Source organism: Chaetura pelagica, unplaced genomic scaffold (assembly GCF_000747805.2).
Source record: "Chaetura pelagica isolate M959 unplaced genomic scaffold, ChaPel_1.0 scaffold382, whole genome shotgun sequence".
Classification (NCBI taxonomy): domain Eukaryota; kingdom Metazoa; phylum Chordata; class Aves; order Apodiformes; family Apodidae; genus Chaetura; species Chaetura pelagica.
This window is the reverse complement of record NW_009952478.1, coordinates 1,546,277-1,565,076: the sequence shown is the minus strand read 5'-3', so window position 1 is coordinate 1,565,076 and position 18,800 is coordinate 1,546,277. Positions and strand designations below refer to the sequence as shown.

Genomic DNA, 18,800 nt, shown 5'->3' with positions numbered 1-18,800 from the left:
CTTGTTTCATCTTGACTAGGCATATACGTTGCTGTGCAAATGGGAAAGCAGCTCTTCAGACCATCTGGTTACTTTCAGTAGCATAAGCAAGTTGGAAAATCAAAGCAATTGAAAGGCTCAGGGCTGCCAGTGTAATGCATTTGGGAGTGTTTTATGAGAGCAGGACAGTGGATCAGAATATTGTTCATTTTACAGAGAGCAAAGAGTTCCTACACTATTATTGAAAAAACTTAGAGGTACAAAAGATCTTTCCATCCACCCATCTTCTAAGTCTTTAGATTAAGTTTCCTAGAACTACCAGATTTAGGTTATTCTTCTTTTCTAAATAGCTCTACATAACAACAACTTTATGTCACAGTGCAAAGATGAAAAGTTCTGGATTTCCCTCAAGCTACCAAAGTTGTCCACAGACCAGAAACTAGCTAATGGACATTTTTTTTGGAGCACCAGTCACAGGAATGAACCTTCAGCTTGGGGCACTCCTCCCAGCTTTACAAGAAGTAATGTGACATTTTTCTTCTTTAGGAAAGGAATTTATAAACTTCAAGCAATTAAAAAAGAAAGAGTAAGCTTCTAGGCACTCCATTCTTTCAGAAACTGAGTGAGTTCCCAGTTCCATGTTGACTTAACCTTCTCTAATACACAGAGGGAGAAGCTGCTTCATATGATAAAAAATGTGATTTCTTTAAAATATACTTCAGCATTTCTGTCTCCTTTTTCTGTGTTAAACTCTAGAAAACATCAAATCATGTACCTACTTTTTTTCCTGACTTCTGAAGTATTCTTTTTCAATACATTATGACTACTGCACAAAAGCAGAAACACACAGGTACATTGCTTTTTGTTATAGATACTAGAAAGACAAGCACCAGCTCTTATGGCTAGATTGTAGCTTGCATCAACTAAATGGGTTTTAGTAATCTATTTTCTACATAATAATAATAATAACAATAGCAACAGTAATAACAATAATAATGATAATTCACAGTTGTTTTGGAAAACGTTATTTACATTATTAAGCATTGTGGAGGAAAAAATCAAAGGAAGTATCATCCTTCAAATCTAGATCTATGGAACGGATGGAAATGAAAAGGCTTGAGTAATGTTTAATGGCGAACTCAGTCCCATATCTATAAAACTGTAAAATAAAGTCACTGCTCAGTAAGGAGCAAGGAGAAGGGAAATAATTACTGCATTTTACAGTTAAGTTTGTAATGTGGACTGTCCAGAAGAAAAGCTAAGCAAAACCTACACCTTTTCTCACCTCATTTACGCTAAGCATAGATTACAGACAAGACAGTTTGAGTTTGCTGGAGTGAAAAATAACAGATGCTGCCTGTTTGACCTCTTTGTTTAAAAAAATGCCAAAACCAATAGCCTTTAGAGTTGCTTTCAGATATCTGGGTTCATTGACCAGAGAGAAAATTAATGAAGGAGGCCTGGGTACACTGCCAAGTAGTTACTATTTTGAAGAGGGACTGAAAATAGCCAATTACAATTAAAAGTCCAGACCAACTTCCTCAATGCCTCAGTTTCAGTCTCCTGTCATTTTTTAAATCTATTTGCCTAAACCTAGTTTAAATGTACCCAGAACATGAGTTTTGCTTGCAAATATCTGTTCATGACTGCCAGCACCTTTATCAGATTAGATAATTTTTCTATCATGAAGATGTTCCATATACATCATGTCATATATCTGAAGAAAGGAAGATAATGCATTGGGGACTGAAAATAGTATTTGCTTCTGTGTTTCAGTATGATATGATGCTACAGTGAAAAAGCCAGTAGTAATAATAAAGGATTTAGTATTCTTGGTCAGTAGGAAAAAGCAGCAGATTATAAGGGATACTGGCACCCTCCACAAACAATTATTTACTAGTCCCTTTCATTCAGAATGTGATCCTTGGGACACAATCCCCCCATTTGAAAAAAGAAGAGTTTGTCTCCAAAGCCATGCTGTGACAAGAAGGAACCTTCAAAACAGACTAAAAGCAGCTGGAGACAGGTACCCGTAATGGGAATTCTATAGCCAGTTTCCTGATCTGTGGAAGATGATTAGTTCTTTTGCTATATTTCTTTCCATTACGCACTGCCCTAAAGGTCTCCTGCCCAAGCCTTCATTTGCTTATTGAATATACATATATATATACACACATATATATTTGCCAAATGTTTGGTATAGTAAATGGTCTTATTAGAGAGGTTCTAGCCCTTTTTTTTCCTAACAGCATTTCTATTGGCAGAGAGAGGTATTTTTATTTCATTTGAGATAGCACAAAATTCCTGGAGGCAAAACATTTTTTTTCAAAAAAAAACCTGCCTAACTTTCATTAGCTCAAACTTTGAAAGCATTGACAGAGGAATATCTTCAAAAAAGGATTTAATATTTATTTATCATTGTTTCATATTTATTTAGAGCCTGAAAATATGGTCCTTATTTTACTTTGCTCTCAGTTGTATTTTGTGACACCTACCTATGAAATGCTTGCTTCTTGAAACAACTCTTGCTCTTATCAGCCCATTTCATTGAATAAAGATGAATACACTACTTTATAGCAGCTCTGAGAAAAGCAGTGTGATAACATGCTGCTAATTTGGATGTTTTGGAGACTTTTTCAGAGCAGACCTCTTATTATTTCCATGTGAAATTTATTAATAAAATTAGGCAGAGCCTTTAGAATACTATCTACTTTGATGTAAGTAATGTCGATACAGAAAAAGACATTTTGAGCATGTATTAATTTTCAAGGCAATTTATTCAAGCCAATCTATTCTAGCCATTCTCTAATAACTTCTGTAATTTTTGACAAGACTGATATATAGCTGCATGTTTTTAAGTCATCGTATTCCTGTAAAGTTAATGCTCATACACTACTAAGCACATTTCAATGTAATATGCTTAATATATATTGACAGTATAATATTTTTCAGAAATGTTGCTAGCCACAATTATTTTTACATCAAGAAAGACAGCTAAACATGGTTAGAATACAACTGCCTTTATAAAAACTGGCATATTATCCTTCCAGAGACATTTTGTGTCAGGTTGTCCTAACCTGTCTTTTCTTTTTATTGTCTGAATAGGTGTGGCCAAGTTTTCATGACAGAGCAAACAGAGGCCAGTGACATTCTTCCAGCCTGTCTATTTTCTGTTGTTAACTCAAACTCTTCTGAGAAAGCTCTGTTTGAGGATTCTTATATAAAACAGAAATGTGAATCCTCGTTTTATCTTCATTGCTATTTATAACAGAACATCCTTACATTTTTATTTACTTTAATCTTTAATGAACTGTTCTTTCTACTACAGGAGATTGAGGTAGTTTATTTACTATCTTGTAAAAGGTCATAATTTAACTGATACTAGTTTTATTTTATTTTTTAAAATAAAAATATTGGTTAGATTCTGTGATTATGTGCCTAAGTACAGATGTAGCTTTCATACTGTTTGGGTCAAAGGTCAAAAGTGATTTTGTGTAATGAATTTATGCCTACTTTTCACATGAATGCCTACTCCCTGTTGAAAATAGCCACTTCGTTCCTTACGTATTCAGAGTTACGTTCTTGTCATCTTGAGTCTGGCAAAGAATAACAGTTACAAATTAAACTATTAAACTTGAATTTAAGTGGACTGTAAAAATATTGCACCTATTACATTATTAAACAAATTGTCAGAGTCTGTCAGTCCTGAATTAAATATTTAGATTAAATATTTAATCTAAATTCAAATATTTAAATTCTACTGTATAAAACTGAAGGTACTTGCAAAATCTTCTGGTTTATCTGCTAGCCATCTCAAATTTCCAAGTAATGCTGACCTGATATTTTGCTTGTGTTTAGTTCTTTTATGCATAAAGTCTAAATTAAGATTTTATCCTGTTCATGAATTCACAGAATTAGAATTTGGTTTGAAAAATATTTTATTTGGATAGCATTATTGATTTAACATTTTCTAACCAATAAAACTCCTAAAACCAAACCCACTTCTACCTTTGTACATCACAGGGTAAGCTATTTGCATTTTAGTTTCTTAAAAAGTCTCTTAGTCTTAAAAAAAAAAATATTCTGCCTGACTAGTGAGTTATTCTGATGTCATGGTACTTTCTATATAAAACATGGTGTCATAAGAACACCACAATGCAGAATAAGAAATTATGCTATAGCATGAGGAAATGTATTCTCAAAATGGCAGACCAGTCTTGCAGATCATATACTTTTAGATAAAAATTTTAAACCTGAAAAGCATTTTAGGAATGTGATGACATGGAGATCTGGAGATCCTGCTCCCTTATAGCATTCAATTGCAATCATACCTCAAGGAAGCTGCTTAAAATTAATTATTTGGATTTGAGTATGAATACTGAGAGACTTAGCTCACTACTGCCTTGCATAAAGAGTAGCTATATGCAGCATTTTTGCTAAATGTAAAACTGTTTGTCATATCACATTGCTCAGGTGTAAAGCAGTGAGCAGTCAGGAACTTTAACAACACCTTCTCTATTATAATCAGTATTACACCACAAATCTTCAAAAGCAGTCTATCAAAAGGAAGTATCTACTGAGTAATCAGGGAGACTGTTTAAGAAGCGTATTCAGGTTAATATCTTACTATCACTCTCTAGGAAGTAACGTCTTTCAGTAGTTAAAGTTTTGTCTGACAGTGATGACACATTATCAAGCAATCACTCTTAGCTTTTACTGAGTGTGCAGACATGATTTTTCTTTTTAGTATAGTCTTACTTGGTCAGCTACCAAAGGAGAAGGGGATAATAAACACAATCTGTCATGCTCTGATGACAGGGCGATACTTTTAGTAGATTGGAAATGATAATTTCATACTTGCTTCTTTTGCTTCCAACTAGAACTGCTACATTATGGAATATCAATTCCTCTCCCCTCAAAAAAAAAACTAAAAAAGAATTAATAACAAATAGATTGTTAAGTCCTGTTAATATTTATATGCAGAGTTACTTTTTCATAGTCATGATATTTAGGTGCCCACATGGAAGATTCATTTCAATGGAGACAGTATTTGATAAATTAGATATGAGCTACTAACTCTATTCCAGTTCAAAATACTATATTTTTGTCATTATTTGAAATCTTTATGCAAAGAAGGAAAACATCAGAGGTTGTTCCAGACATTCCTGATTTTGTTGTAATTTCCTAGATGGTTTCTATTTTAAAAATTAGATGTATTTTGCTTTTTAAGAAGCTTTTTATATAAGATGCGTATTAAATTTAAAATTATTAACTTCTGGGGTACTAAGCTTCCATGTAAAACAATCCGTATACAGAAGCATAACTAGGCTTAAGATCCTGAGTAATCAGGGAGAAAAAAAAAAAAAAAAGTGGCAAAATATAATCTAAAGTGACTCAACATTTCCCATGGTATTACTTTCCGCTGCAGTTGTCTAAAAGATACTGACAGTTGCTGTTCTGAAATAGGGAAAAGCTCCATAAATAATAGGTAGGTCAAAGAAGTTCTGTCTAATTGGCCTTCTACAAGCTGCAGCAAATGCAAGATAAAATTTATTAGAATTTCAAATGTGGAAGGATACCTGTTAAAACAGTATTATATAATTTAAGCAAAATAAAACATTTAAAAAATCTAAAGTACTCCATGAACTACATGCGGTAAAAAACAAACAAAAAAAGATGCCATAATATGTCTCTGAGACATATTATGGGAAGATGGGGATGAGAATCTAATTTGTGTATAATTTTGCTAGAGCACTTACCATATTCAGCACAGGTAGTGATACCTGCCTTTGAATAAGTACTAAAAAACATGTATATGTCTCTTAGTACAAAGTAAAAGGCAGAACATTACATTTTCATATTCATACCCACAGAAAGCAACTGCTGTATGTATGTATCATAAAAAGAGTTTCAAAAAATCACATCCAGTTCTGGAAGCTATCAGAAAATTGTTTTTCCGCAATATGAGTTTACTTAGTCTACAAATGGATTTACTGAATGGCCCCAAGTGACATGATACCATTGAGATTCTCAATGGTGAAAAAGAGCAGAAAAAGCAATGGGGTGGGGGAACTGCAGTGGACACATTACAAACTTGATACCATTGCACACTTACCTACTGGAGCTAGAAAACTCCAACTGAAAACACAATGAAAACATGGAGCCCTCAAACATAATTCAAAAATATAACTACACTTCCTACCCACTCAGTTTGGATTTCCGTAGCAATATTGGCATTCCTTCAGCTGTAACATAGTATCTGTTAAAAGCAGAGACAAGGGGTTGTTACATCCTAGAACATACCTCTTGGTTGCTGAATGGAGGAAAGCCTGTGTAAACACAGGTGGGAAAACAGATGGAGAAAGGAAAAGACAGGAGGAACACAAGTCTTATGTCCTTTGAGGTTGAGAGGAATTTTGCCAGTGACTACAGCAAGAGTAAGATGAGACCCCAGCAAACAATCAGTCCTCTGACTACTGGCAAGAAAGCAAATGAAGTAATAGAAGAGTCCTGTATGTGTTCCAAGAAATCTTTCTTTTAGTAAGTTGTGCTGAGCCTTACTGCTTGGGCAGTGCTGGATTCCTAGTATTTTTTTTTTCCTCTTTATATGCACATGAGCCCCACTCGTAACACACTGGTTAAGCACAGGATCAGGACTGCAGTCCCAGAGAATTTCCTCTGACTCCACGGACCTGGCAGCTGGCGTAGGAACACAGTATCACAAAACCACTCCCACTAATCAGCCTGTTCTGCGGTAGCTTTGGCACAGCTTTAACTGTCATGTTTGCAGGGGTAACAACCTGAGATAAGTTATGAAATGGTAAGATGTTGCTTTTCTCCCTTGTTCCTCAAACAGGAGCTTGCAGTCCAGGAAAAATTAGAATTTCCTCATAGCAGTGGTATTACACCAGTTTATACCAATGTATACTGGTATATGTCATTTTGATTAGTATTAGCCTCATAAAATACATTACTATCTCTACTCTGTTAAGCTTAAGTAAGTTATCAGCCATGCTTTTCTACAGGCAAAAGTCTTAAGACTCTTGTGCTTCATCTTCAGAATCTTTGCTTTTTACCAATTTTAATTTTCTAGAGAGGAAGAAACAGGCAATCTGTTCAGTAGCTCCTCCTATCACAAGAAGCCTTTGAGTAATTTCTAACAATCGCTTGGCATTCAGAGGGAGAGCTTAGTAGAACTGAAACCTGGCAATTTCTTTCCTATCATTCACTACTGGGATTATAGCATAAATGAGTTTGAACTACTGAGGTTTTAAATACAAAAATATTCACTGAGACAGACACAATAATTGGGGAGATCTCATTCTTCACTGCTGTGTACAACCAAAGACCCTGTATTTTCCCTGTTGTAAACTGCAGACACTCAAAATCATGGACCAAAAAAAAAAAAAAGTAAGCCACAACATCCTTAAGATACCATTTGTTGAAAATTTTCACTTGTCTTCTGATTCTTATTCTCCAAAAAGACTGGATTCAAGTGTGCTCTCATCTGAAGCTTGCAACTCAGCTTAGCTGCAAACACATGTAGTCAGGTTTTTCTACTTGCTGTCCAAAAGGGATAGGTGTAAACACCTTCCCACTCCCTTTCCAGCTTTTGAAGGTTGCTTCAGTCTTGTTCAGACGTGCTGCTGCTCCTTGCATATTTTTCCCTTTCTCATGAATATCATGCCCATGACATTCCACTGCACTCGCAGACCCTTTCTCTCCTATTTCTTTGTACTACTCACAACCTGACTCCTGCTCACACAGTCCTCTCTCTGTTGACCTCCATCTCACCACTCACACTCTTCTGAGCTCCCCTATGGTTTTGTACTATGTGTTAACATAGCCCTAACCATCCACTCTGTCATGGTCTTCTTAATTTATATTTTATTGTCCTGGCTCATCCTACAGAAGCAACTAGAAGGAGAAGGTCATCATTTCCATTGGGAGAAATCTTGTTTCCCTTTATACAAAACCTGTCAGTTTCAGTGGGATTCATTTCTTGTTTATTTACAATGAGAAAAGATGCATTTACTGCTTTGCTGAAAATCCACTCCTACTGATGGGGAACTGGAAGAAATTTTAGAAATGAAGGGGAACATGTTAAGCTAGAAATAAAAAAAAAATATCATATACATTTTAGGAAAAAAATAGTATTGCTGTATTTCCTCAAAAATCCTAACTGTGGCTTTCGTAATTTCACTGACACAGAAATAACTATATAATTAATAGAATCACAGAATGGTTTGGGCTGGAAGGGACCTTAAAGGTCATCTAGCTCGAACCCCCCTGCCATGGGCACTGATACCTCCTACTAGGCTATGTTGCTCAAAGCGTCATCCAACCTGTCCTTGAACACTTTCAGGGATGAGGCATCCACAACTTCTCTGAGCAACTTGTTCCAGTGTCTCACAACCCTCATAGTGAAGGTTTTCTTCTTAAAGTCTAATCTTAATATACCCTCTTACAGTTTAAAGCTATTACCGCTTGTCCTAGCACTACATGTCCCTCCCCAATTATAAAACATCGTAAGTACTAACTTCTTGTATTCAGCGTTGCTGAATTCCTGTCCTTTGTAAAGAACTCATACAAGAACACCATTTGAGTACAGGTATTCTAAATTTAGCCAAAAAAAGTTACTGTTTTCTTTAAATGCCAGTAAAAGGAAAGGAAATCATACTGTTCTGAATCTTTATGAAACAACTTGGAGTCAATACACAGCATGATAACACTGTTCAATCAGCAGTCTGAAAAAAAACTATTTGGGATGAAAATTAGCTGCTAAGCTAAGTAATGTTCCTGCACACAAAGTTTAAGAAAATTTTATTTATGAACGCACATAAGGGTTAAGGGATAGGATGCTTTTCCCACTGAAATACCGGAAAACAAGCAAGAAGTCTGTGGTTACTGTTTCATATCAACTCCTTCCCTCCTGAAAGGAGAAACCAGTGAGAATGGATAAAGAAAGTGGCAGACCTCAATCAAGCCTAGGTCTCTAGAGTGTCCTCTAGAATCATCACTCTGCACCTCCCTCACAAATCAACAAATAACAGAGGTGAACTGTAGTTTTATTAATCTCTTCCACTGACAGGCATATTCTTTTTCAAGAAGAATTTCCAAGCAATTTTAAGGTTTATGAAGCTTCATGTGAGACTTATAACACCCAGATTAATAGGGAAGCTTGTATTTTAATTATGAGCAAAGATCAAGCAAGAAAATGTAAATGTTCAACAGCATCTCAGTATCCAAACCTCCAGCTATTTCCTCTCATTATTACTGCAAGTTTGGTTTTCCAGGCTCTTCCAACAGTTCATTCAAGCCTCTTCCAAATACTGATGACATTGCTTTGGTTCTTCTTAAATCTCAGTTTCACACTAACCTCCAGTTCTCCAAAAGCTTCAGGTTGTCAGAAGCTTTTCAATAATACAATGTTGTCAGTACCGAAACATTTTTGATATTGTAAGTTTGATAAATGTTTTCCAAATCCAAGGCAGGATGTTGGTGAAACCCTCCCTGAGTCCTGCAGGTAAGCCTGCCTCTCCAGGACTTCCTTCCCAGTCTCCCTAGAGCCAGGGCTGCCAGGAAACTTAGCTCTAGGACATACCTGACATCAAACACCTAGCACCTCTGAGCTAGGGCTGGTAACTTCCAATGCAAAAGACATTTCTATATTGAAAAAGGGTCCATCCAGGTATGGCACACTCCTCCCATCAGTGTATCCTTCCCTTGCTTGTGAAAGCCCAATCACTGATATTGATTTATTGTGTCAGACCTGGGAGCTATACAATTGAAGTTGAATTTATAAGTTGCCACTTCTTAAACAGTATCTCAGCCTCAGAGACATTTTGCATGTTTCCACTGGAACAAGAGTTACTTTTCTTGGGATTTGAACACAGGCTTATTCTTCAGCTTGTTATTGTTCTGCTGTGAAACATTTCTTGCTTTGGTCTGGATGTTCTACACGGATTCTGACACATATTTGAGGCAAAGAATGTCTTCTCCAAAGAGGGAGAATATTAGATTTATTTTTTTTCCGCTGTGACAAGTCAAACCTTTTCAATTTTACATCTATCTGATGTCCAGCTTGGTTCCTCTGTTTTCAGCTGAAGTCAAATAGGCTGTTCTTATGCAGGGTCTGAAATTCCCCTCTGGGAAATCACAATGCTATATGGTATTTTGTTAAAACATTAGCGAATCACAACACATTGGATCTTAGGGCACTCTCCTTCTTAAGTTCCCTCTGCCTGTGCTTGATCTTCCTCTCCTTTCCTCTCCTTGTCTCTCATCGCCAGGCTACATCCAGCAGCACCTATTACTCCCCTTTTTCCCAGGAGCTGTTAGGCTTTGGATGCATTTGCATTTTTTGCACCCCTAGTCCCATTCCAGCTGCAGTTGGGATGAGCAATACTGCTTTGTTATGAAGTTGATGAAGGGCCTGGATGTGGCAAATAGCTTATTTTTTTTTGTCTTCATTCCTGCGAAGAAGGGTAGTGGATGAACAGGATGAGCTAAAGGAGTTGTCTGCACTGCAACAGTTATGGCTGACAGTTATGTAAAATACTTTTATGTGCAATCTCCTCTGATCCTCTCCTGGTTCAGAGGAGTATTATGGTCAGATTCAGCACACAGGCTCTTGCAAACTCATTTTCATGAACTGGGGCACTGGTAAGCATAGAGAACATGAAGACCAAGGTTGCTCTGTTTCTCTATCCTCAGCATTTACCTTTTCTCTCTTCTTAATCTCCTGTCTTCAGTGTCTACAGTTTAAGCCCATGGGATAAGTACAAGATCTCTTTACTGAAGTGCTTCCACAAATACTGGTTCAAATCACCTTGCAGAGGCTGCTGCAGAATGACAAGGCCTGCTGGCCAGATCAGTACGAGTTGCTTTAGCACATCATCCTAAAATGGGATTAGTTAAGTAACTCTGTAGCCCAACTCAAACACTGAGCCCAGCTGACTTTTCTAAGCTTCCCGCTTCCTTGTATCAGCTAAATACTACCAATCAGACTTTCAATTGGACATTTTCTGAGAAGCATTTGACTTCATTTGGGGATAATTCATGGGGTTCAACAGAAAATGTATACAATGACCAACTAACTGTAACTCATGGAAAACAGCAGTACACGCAAATGTTCAATCAGCTTTTGGAAACCAGCCTTGCTGCTACTCACGGAAACAGACACCTATTATATTGTACAAAGACAATTTATAGTCACAAGGAAGAACATTTTCATATGGGTCAATTATTATATGTAAAAAAAAATAAATAATGATACTACTTTCATCCAGCTATAAATATTCAGATGCATTCATCTAAATGGAAACCTATTTTTCTTCAGAATTATTGTCTGTTTTTTATTAATATACATTTGTTACAAACCTATATAGTCAGATATGGAGTACAGTTTCTTACAGTATAGACTGGAAGGATAAACACTGCTGTGTGCTACAATTCCACGAAAAGCACTAGTGACAACTTGAAATATTCATGAACACCAAAATGTTCCATATAAATAATGATTTACAGTGATTTTTACTTTTTAAAAATACTTTACATTTATTTCTCAAAAATTATATCCTTTTTCAAAGAAAATGGATTCTGTTTATTTTATCTTTAAAAAAGCTAAAATATTACTATGCAAATTATTATACTTTTCTTTAAATACTGTCCTATTAATAATAGTGCTCTTAATTTAAAGGAACTTCAAAATGCGGGAAGATCATCCTGCATCTTCATTAGCTATCCTCACAACAGCAAACTGACTTTGAACGTCTTACTCAGAAATATGCATTTTTCACTGCAGTTGGAAAAGACACTTCGTAGGTTATTCTGATGTCTTTGTGTGTCTGATTCTGAACATGTTTTGTTCTAGTACATTAATTCCAATGTTACAATTCCTTTTTTCCTACTCACCACCGAAGTAAGAGCCATCTGTCAGCTTCAGTTCCTTGTTGGATTTAGTGATGACACCAGCAACACCGTGCTGAATGAAATACATCTTTTTACCCACAGCGCCTTCTCTGATAATATAATCTCCAGGTTGAAACACCTCAAATCGCAGCTTGCTTAGCATGGCAGTCACAAAATTTGGGTCTGCATTAGCAAAAAGAGGCATTGTAGCTACCAGCTTCCGACAGTTGAAGTTGACAATCTCCTACATGGGAAGGAAACATAATGATAATAATGGTCAGCAAATGCATACAACTTGATGGACATGGAAAAAAAGACTTTCTGCTTTCTTCACAAATAAGTTCTTTATATTGTGTAACAAAATGTCTCCCCAGGCACTTGGGTAGCAGAAAGCTGTTATCTCTAGTAATGACTTATTTTCAATTAAAGAAAGGAAAAACAGGGCAAACTTACTTCCTGGTGCTACTCCTAGGATAGACTTTTTATACCTTTTAAAAATTCTGCAAGAAAGTGTCATTATATAATGGCAAGGTGGAAATAAAAGTATCTCTAAGTAGAAATAAACAATGACTCTTAACAACAGGTAGTGCAGCAATTATCTTTAACCGTCGTCTCACCAGCATGACATCTATGTACTTACATAAACACTACCTAAGCCTTTTTCCCCCTCCTCTTTTCCTCTACCAGAATGAACCAAGAAGTTATTAAATACATAGATATTTATATAATTATAATTTAATGCAGACTGAATTCTAGAATTATGAGGTTAAAGATTGACTGAATGAAGAGCAAAATGGTACATCTTTGAAGTCCAATACTAAACTTCAGTTGAGTTCAGTGGGGATATGATTCCACCAAGAACATTTTATCTGAGAATAATTTATAAGCAATGGAAATCAAACAAGACTCCTCTTCCACAACTTTTCACTGTACTGCCTCACTCTATCTATCCTCTTTGATTGCCATAACTTCCATGTCTTGTGGGAGTTTTGATGTGCCTGAAACACTGAATCATGTATGGACTCCATGGCTAAGTATAAACGGGATGGATTAAGACAGGAAGACACAGATGTGAGACGAAGAGCAGATTTCTTCATGGTTGCATGAACTTGAAATGTATAGAAATACAGGAGTGCAAACAAAAAAGATGAGAGGAAAAGAGCACTGAGATTTGTAATGACTGGGAGACTCCTACTTATAGAAAGGAAGTGCAGTCTGCCTATGACTCACAGTGGAAGCAGATATGGACACTGCTGGTGCAACACTGTGGGACAATACTATCTACATACATGACATCCAAATCATAACTTAAGAGAACCCTCACAAACTAGCCATGTTTGTAAAAACACATGGAAAATTTGATGCAAGATGATGTACTGCTTGTCTGAATCCAAAAATCATTGCAAGCAATAGCATTACAGAGAGTGAACAACCAGAGAGATGTCATTGGCATCCAAGATCAGTGAATCCTGCTGATTCTTGAAGTCAAGAGGAGTAATCCCAAGCTAACCCTTCAAGTGTTTTCTGTATGAAGGAACACATATTAAAAATATATATTGCAGTTGATTGTCTTTCTAAACAATGACGAAAAGCCTGTTTTCCTTCTAAGTCAAATGCTCCATTTCCCAGTAAAGCTTCAACCATCACCTCCCTCCCAAGGGAGAATAATTCTCTGCTCCCTCAGCTTATAGTCTGGTGGCATCATGTGAGGAGTCCCAGATAACATCCTCATGTATGAGACTGTGCTGCTGCAGTCAAAGCTGGTGCTGGAAAGCTGGCAGTAACTATTACTTTTCTTGCCTTGCTCAGGGACTTTTCAGTAGACTTGCTGCTTGTTTTCTGTTTCTGAAATTGAATAGCTTTTCTTGCATGCCCAGGAGGCAGAGAAAGGAAATTACAAAAGAGAGGAAAAATTGACTGGAAATTATATAGAAGCTGGTGGGAAAGCGCAGAATAGGCTGAGAGAATGGAAAGTTCAACTCCAGTCATGATCAGGAAGAAAGAGTAAAATAGACCTGCGTGGAGGAACACAAAAACCTAAAAGAAAGGGAAAAAAAAAGGCAGGAAGGTTGGCTTTAAAAACAGATTGAGATACTGAAAATCCTGAAAGTGAGAGCACAGGAGAACAAAATCTGGAGTAAACATGTCTGGAGTAAAAGCTGAGAAATAGGGCAGATGATGCAAAACAAAGGAAAATTGGGAAAATGGATCTTAATAGCATCACAGAAGGGCATGATACAGACAGAGGGGAGCATTCAGACCTGCATGACTTCTCTGCAGAGAGCAAGGCCTGCCCAACCAGAAAGAAATTAATCTCTTCTTGAGAAACCCAATAAAACAATCCCTTGTTGCAGGGTCTTCACCCTTGGAATGTCATGTCCTCTTACGGCTCCATCTTCTGCCCACCTTTCTCTCTTGATATGCAATTTATATCTGGATATGCTCATGCATACACACACATTACCTGCTCAGCCTGAGTTGCCTAATGAAGGTTCCAACATAGCTACAAAAACCACCTGCTGTGGTAATTTCAGCTGTTACATCATTAGTTTTCTGTAAAAGTTTATGCTGAAGCAAAAACTTGCCTTCTTTAAGACATTAAAAGGTGGAAAATTACTACGGGAGAAAGAAATCTGTCACTTTTAAGTGCCTTGTTTTTCTTTGAAGTGTTCTTTTACTTAAATCTGAGTTCATTCAGAGCAAGTAAAATACATTTCCCTGAGTCTTAATCACAGCCAGTGCTGCAATTTCAGATTTTCATGTATTACTTTAAATATCATCTTGGGGAGAAAGAACCAGAAAGATTATGAACATGTTTTATGTAACTCCAAAAGTACAAGGAGAAACAGTTCTGTTTTTTAAAAGAAAAGTAACAAAAGAAAAAACTGTCAAATTAAAAGTTTACATTCTGTGCAGAGAAAAATGTTTCACTCATATTTTCTTCAAGTAATTATTTGGAGCCAGATTGGAACTGGACTATGATGCCCAATAAGGTGTCTTAATTAAATTAAAGAATAATGATTTTGCCTCACCTCTACAGGAAGAAAATACCAAGTGAAGCCTGAGGAAAATGTTATGGGTGTACTATATTGCTGAAGTATTTAAAGGGCAAGAATGATTCAGACTTACCCGGATCAAGTGTTAATCGCATTCAAGTATTGGTGTCTGCCACACAAGAGCTGGGTAGGAGGTGCGATGGTTTGTAAGAGACTGGTTAGATAATTACAGTGGCTCCTGTCCCTTTCTAGTGTGGGCTGCTTTTTTAACTCATCTTGGCATTCCTAGCTATTTTGTCAAGCCAGTGTTAAAAAATGAGATATTTTAATTTTGTCTGGGTTCAGTATATCTGGAGGATTGCTCCAATAATATACCACATTTACAGAGACTGCTGCAATGCTGTCCTTGCTGTGACAGATGCATGGTGGTGTCCAGCTTCTCCAATGGCATCTGTAAGAGTTTTTAGTACTTTTTCTCAAGGAGAAGATTTTTAGATTGATATAATGCTTTTAGTTAGACCTCCTGGAAAAAGCTGTTGTTAGAGAAACAGCAAAGTTCTTGAAATATTTGTATGCCTGAAAGGTTCATTGCCTTAGCCCACTGATACAATTGAGCTAATAAAAGGCACTACTTCTGCCTACAGACTATGTCCTTCTTATGCATAGGCCACCAAAGTCTGTTTATGACTGTCGTGGTTTGAGCCAGGATTAAGCCAGTTTTCCTTTTGCTGATTTTTTTTTTTTTTTTTTCCTTCAGTGAGCTTTCTTTTAACCAGCAACAGTGTGTTTTGCTAGGCTGATAAGACACTGGAATGTTTTTCTAACTACTGAGGCTTCAAGGTCACACCTTCACTTCCCCTTAGAAATAACTCATGGAAGAAAAATTACTAGCAAGTGATTGAGAGAGAACTATAGGTGAAAATTTCATATTTAGAGATTTGGAGCAGGTTAAATACACTTAAATTGAGCTTAAAGGAATCATATTCTGTATGTGTTCATTATTTCCTGTAATTTTTTAACCCAATGGTCAATTATAGTCAAGTTTGGCAGAAAGGAAGCATCTCAGTGATATTAAGTTCTCACAGGTTTTAAGACAGCAGGCAATCAGGAGGACTAGGATTAGCACCCCACTGAGAGAATGACTACATCCTTAGCTCACAACTTGTTTAGTGCCAGAAAACCTACATGTGGCAATGGGATGCAATATTCTTCATTTCCGGTGCATCTGAAATCGTTTAAATTGCTTTGATGCATTCTGTTTAGTAATCTATACAGAGTGGATGACTTTAAAACAAATTTTGCTTAGAGGCTTTTATATAAGTAATAATGACTATTGTGCTTTTTTCTCTCTGACGGCCATTTCCAGGATTTTCTCTTTTTAAATAATGTTGATCAATTTATCACAGAGACTGTGCTTATATTTTACTTACAAATAGGGTACCTCTTGGACATCATTTATGTCTAAAGCTGCATTGAGAAACTACATTCCTCTTCTTCAGAACTTTGATGTTTTGCCATTCTGTTAACATAACTGGATATTGTGGGTGAGTGTGTTTCAGAAAACCTCACTATCTAGCCCCTGTAGCTATGTATTTTATAGCCCAAGAATGCTCTGATCTTAGATGGCCTATGTGTTTGACCTACAGACAAAGCACAAAACCTGAGAAAACTGATGTCTAACTCAAACATAGTCCATGTATCTCAGTTGCCTTGAAAACCAGTCAGTAGTCTGTGTATTTACATTTTCAAAGCTCTCCAGTTCCCAAGACCTCCAGTATATCTGCACACTGTCTAGATGCAGAAAATTTTCCAGCCAGCTGTGAGATAAGCTTAGGCAGGTAAAAGGAAGGTAGGAATAAGTACGCTTTCCAGCCAAATGATGAATGAAATTGCCTGCTTGGATTCTACCAGGACTGAGTTGAAGCAAGATTATTATTCTTTTTTTGCATTCTGTCTAGCTCTCTTTAACTCAGTTTAAGACAAGTCAGCCTTAAAGAGAACATATGGTAGCCAGTATTGCTGTCTCCTAAAATAAAGCAAGATTTTAAGCATTTGCAAGGAATATAGATTTGACCAGTTATATTTTCATGGCTTCATTGATTAAATATTGGCCTTCTGCATACTTTTCTATCATTCCCTACTTGATTAGAATTTTCTATTCAACTCCTTATATGCATTTTTTATGCTTCAGAATTATTATTGCATTAAATTCAAAAGCAGACAGAATAATCCCTTTGAGGCTATATGGTTCAACCAGACCTCCAATAAAGTCAGTTTGATGAAGGATATCCATCTTTTTTCCCAGCTTGGTAATTGATTTAATGGAGCTTAAAGGGACAGTAGTTCTGTGCATCTCATGCTTCTCTTATCCGGGTCTTCCATTATATTTAAAAGATTAAAAAAGCATAAAGGAAAGAATAAAAGAAAGTAAAAAAGACACTATATATCCACCCTTTCGTTCACCCAAATGTCCATCCATTCCTTAACTGGGTTATTTTTAGAGGAAATTTAACTTTCATCTTCTTCAATATTCTGAAATGTCTGAGATTTCCCTCTTAAGCTTGGTTTCCAGCTGAGAAAAGGATGAGAATCCTCAAAAAGAGAACAGTGATAGAGGCAATGTTTTAAGGCAGTCTGTAATTGTGAGATAGCAAGTGTAATTTCAAAAGCCTAAGAAGTCCTGATAATCCAGACATATACTTAAAGTTTGGGCCACTTAACCAATCTCTGCTTCTTGCAGGTTCCCCTTTCTGAACGGTAATGCTGAACACATTTCCCCAATGCTCTTAGTAAAAAAACATGCAGTTCATTACAGCAGGTAATGTGGAATTAGTGCTGCATTATAGAGCAGCTGCTGTGGATTCCATTCCCTTTTGTTAACTGAATAAATTAATTGCAATATTTAAATGTATTTAACAATCATTATTTCAGTTTTCTGTCCATGAGTAACCAAGTATCTCCATTCCCACTTAGGTGTGCATTCACTTGAGTGTTATACTGACTAATACTACAGTATTTACTAAATAATTTATTGGTCAGGGGGCACTTAAAACTGAAATCTTTGTGTAGTAAAGCATTTTAAAGATTGAAGTCCCAACATGCCACTGAGTCTATAGATTTAAACACACATATTGTCAAATTGTGGTAGAAAGGTGAACACAAGAAATGTGAAGTTTACAAAATCCTATTGGTATTCAGACTCTATTGGTACCTATATCAGAAACTTGCGTTAGTACTTGGAAGAGCCGCATTAATTAGTCATCATGTTTGTTGCACAACTGAATGAAGCACATCTGATTTTTTTCTAAAACATTGACCAAAAAACAGTATAAAGTTGGTTTTGCTGATAATTACAAAACTTTTTTAGTCTGCTTGATCACAGATTAGTATGTGCTCTAGCATTGCTTTTTCTCTGGAGCTTCCAGTTGCCTCCTCTATCTGGTAATCGGGTGATACTGGAAACCATATTAATTATTGAGCAGTTGTACTGAAACTCCACCGATACCACTTGCTAATACCAATCAATCTCTGGTTGTCCTTGTATGTGATTTCTGTAACACCTGCCATTTTTTTTCTGCTATATCCTTCAAAAGAAAGCAAGCAAGCTCAAATGCTACTTACAGCTTTTCTGAATAAAAAGTACCACTTATATTTACCAAAGTCAGTGAGATTTCACCTGATTGCCAGGAAAAGAAGAAGAAAAAAAAAAAGGCTTGTTTTGGAATTGTGCTGGAAAGACTGCTGCTGCTCCCAAGACAGTGCTTGATTCACCTGATTTTAAGGAAGAGTAGATGAGCATGAGAGAAAGAAAAAGAGGAGACGGGATATTCACAAAGGCAGCATGAGTTACACTTACGTTTGTGTGAGTTATTGGGCAATATGCATTAATTTGGGCACCTTGTTGTGTAAAAT

At 36.5% G+C, this 18,800-nt stretch overlaps 1 protein-coding gene across 1 annotated transcript in view; it reads right to left on the bottom strand.

Annotated features, from left to right (window-relative positions):
- HCN1 (hyperpolarization activated cyclic nucleotide-gated potassium channel 1) overlaps positions 1 to 18,800 on the bottom strand; it is a gene marked incomplete at its 3' end in the record, with an annotated part of 218,924 nt that overhangs the window by 8,163 nt on the left and 191,961 nt on the right. Inside the window, exon 8 of the mRNA XM_010008625.1 lies at positions 11,896 to 12,136. Within this exon, the coding sequence (XP_010006927.1) occupies positions 11,896 to 12,136 (241 nt within the window). The remainder of the gene's footprint in view (positions 1 to 11,895; positions 12,137 to 18,800) is intronic.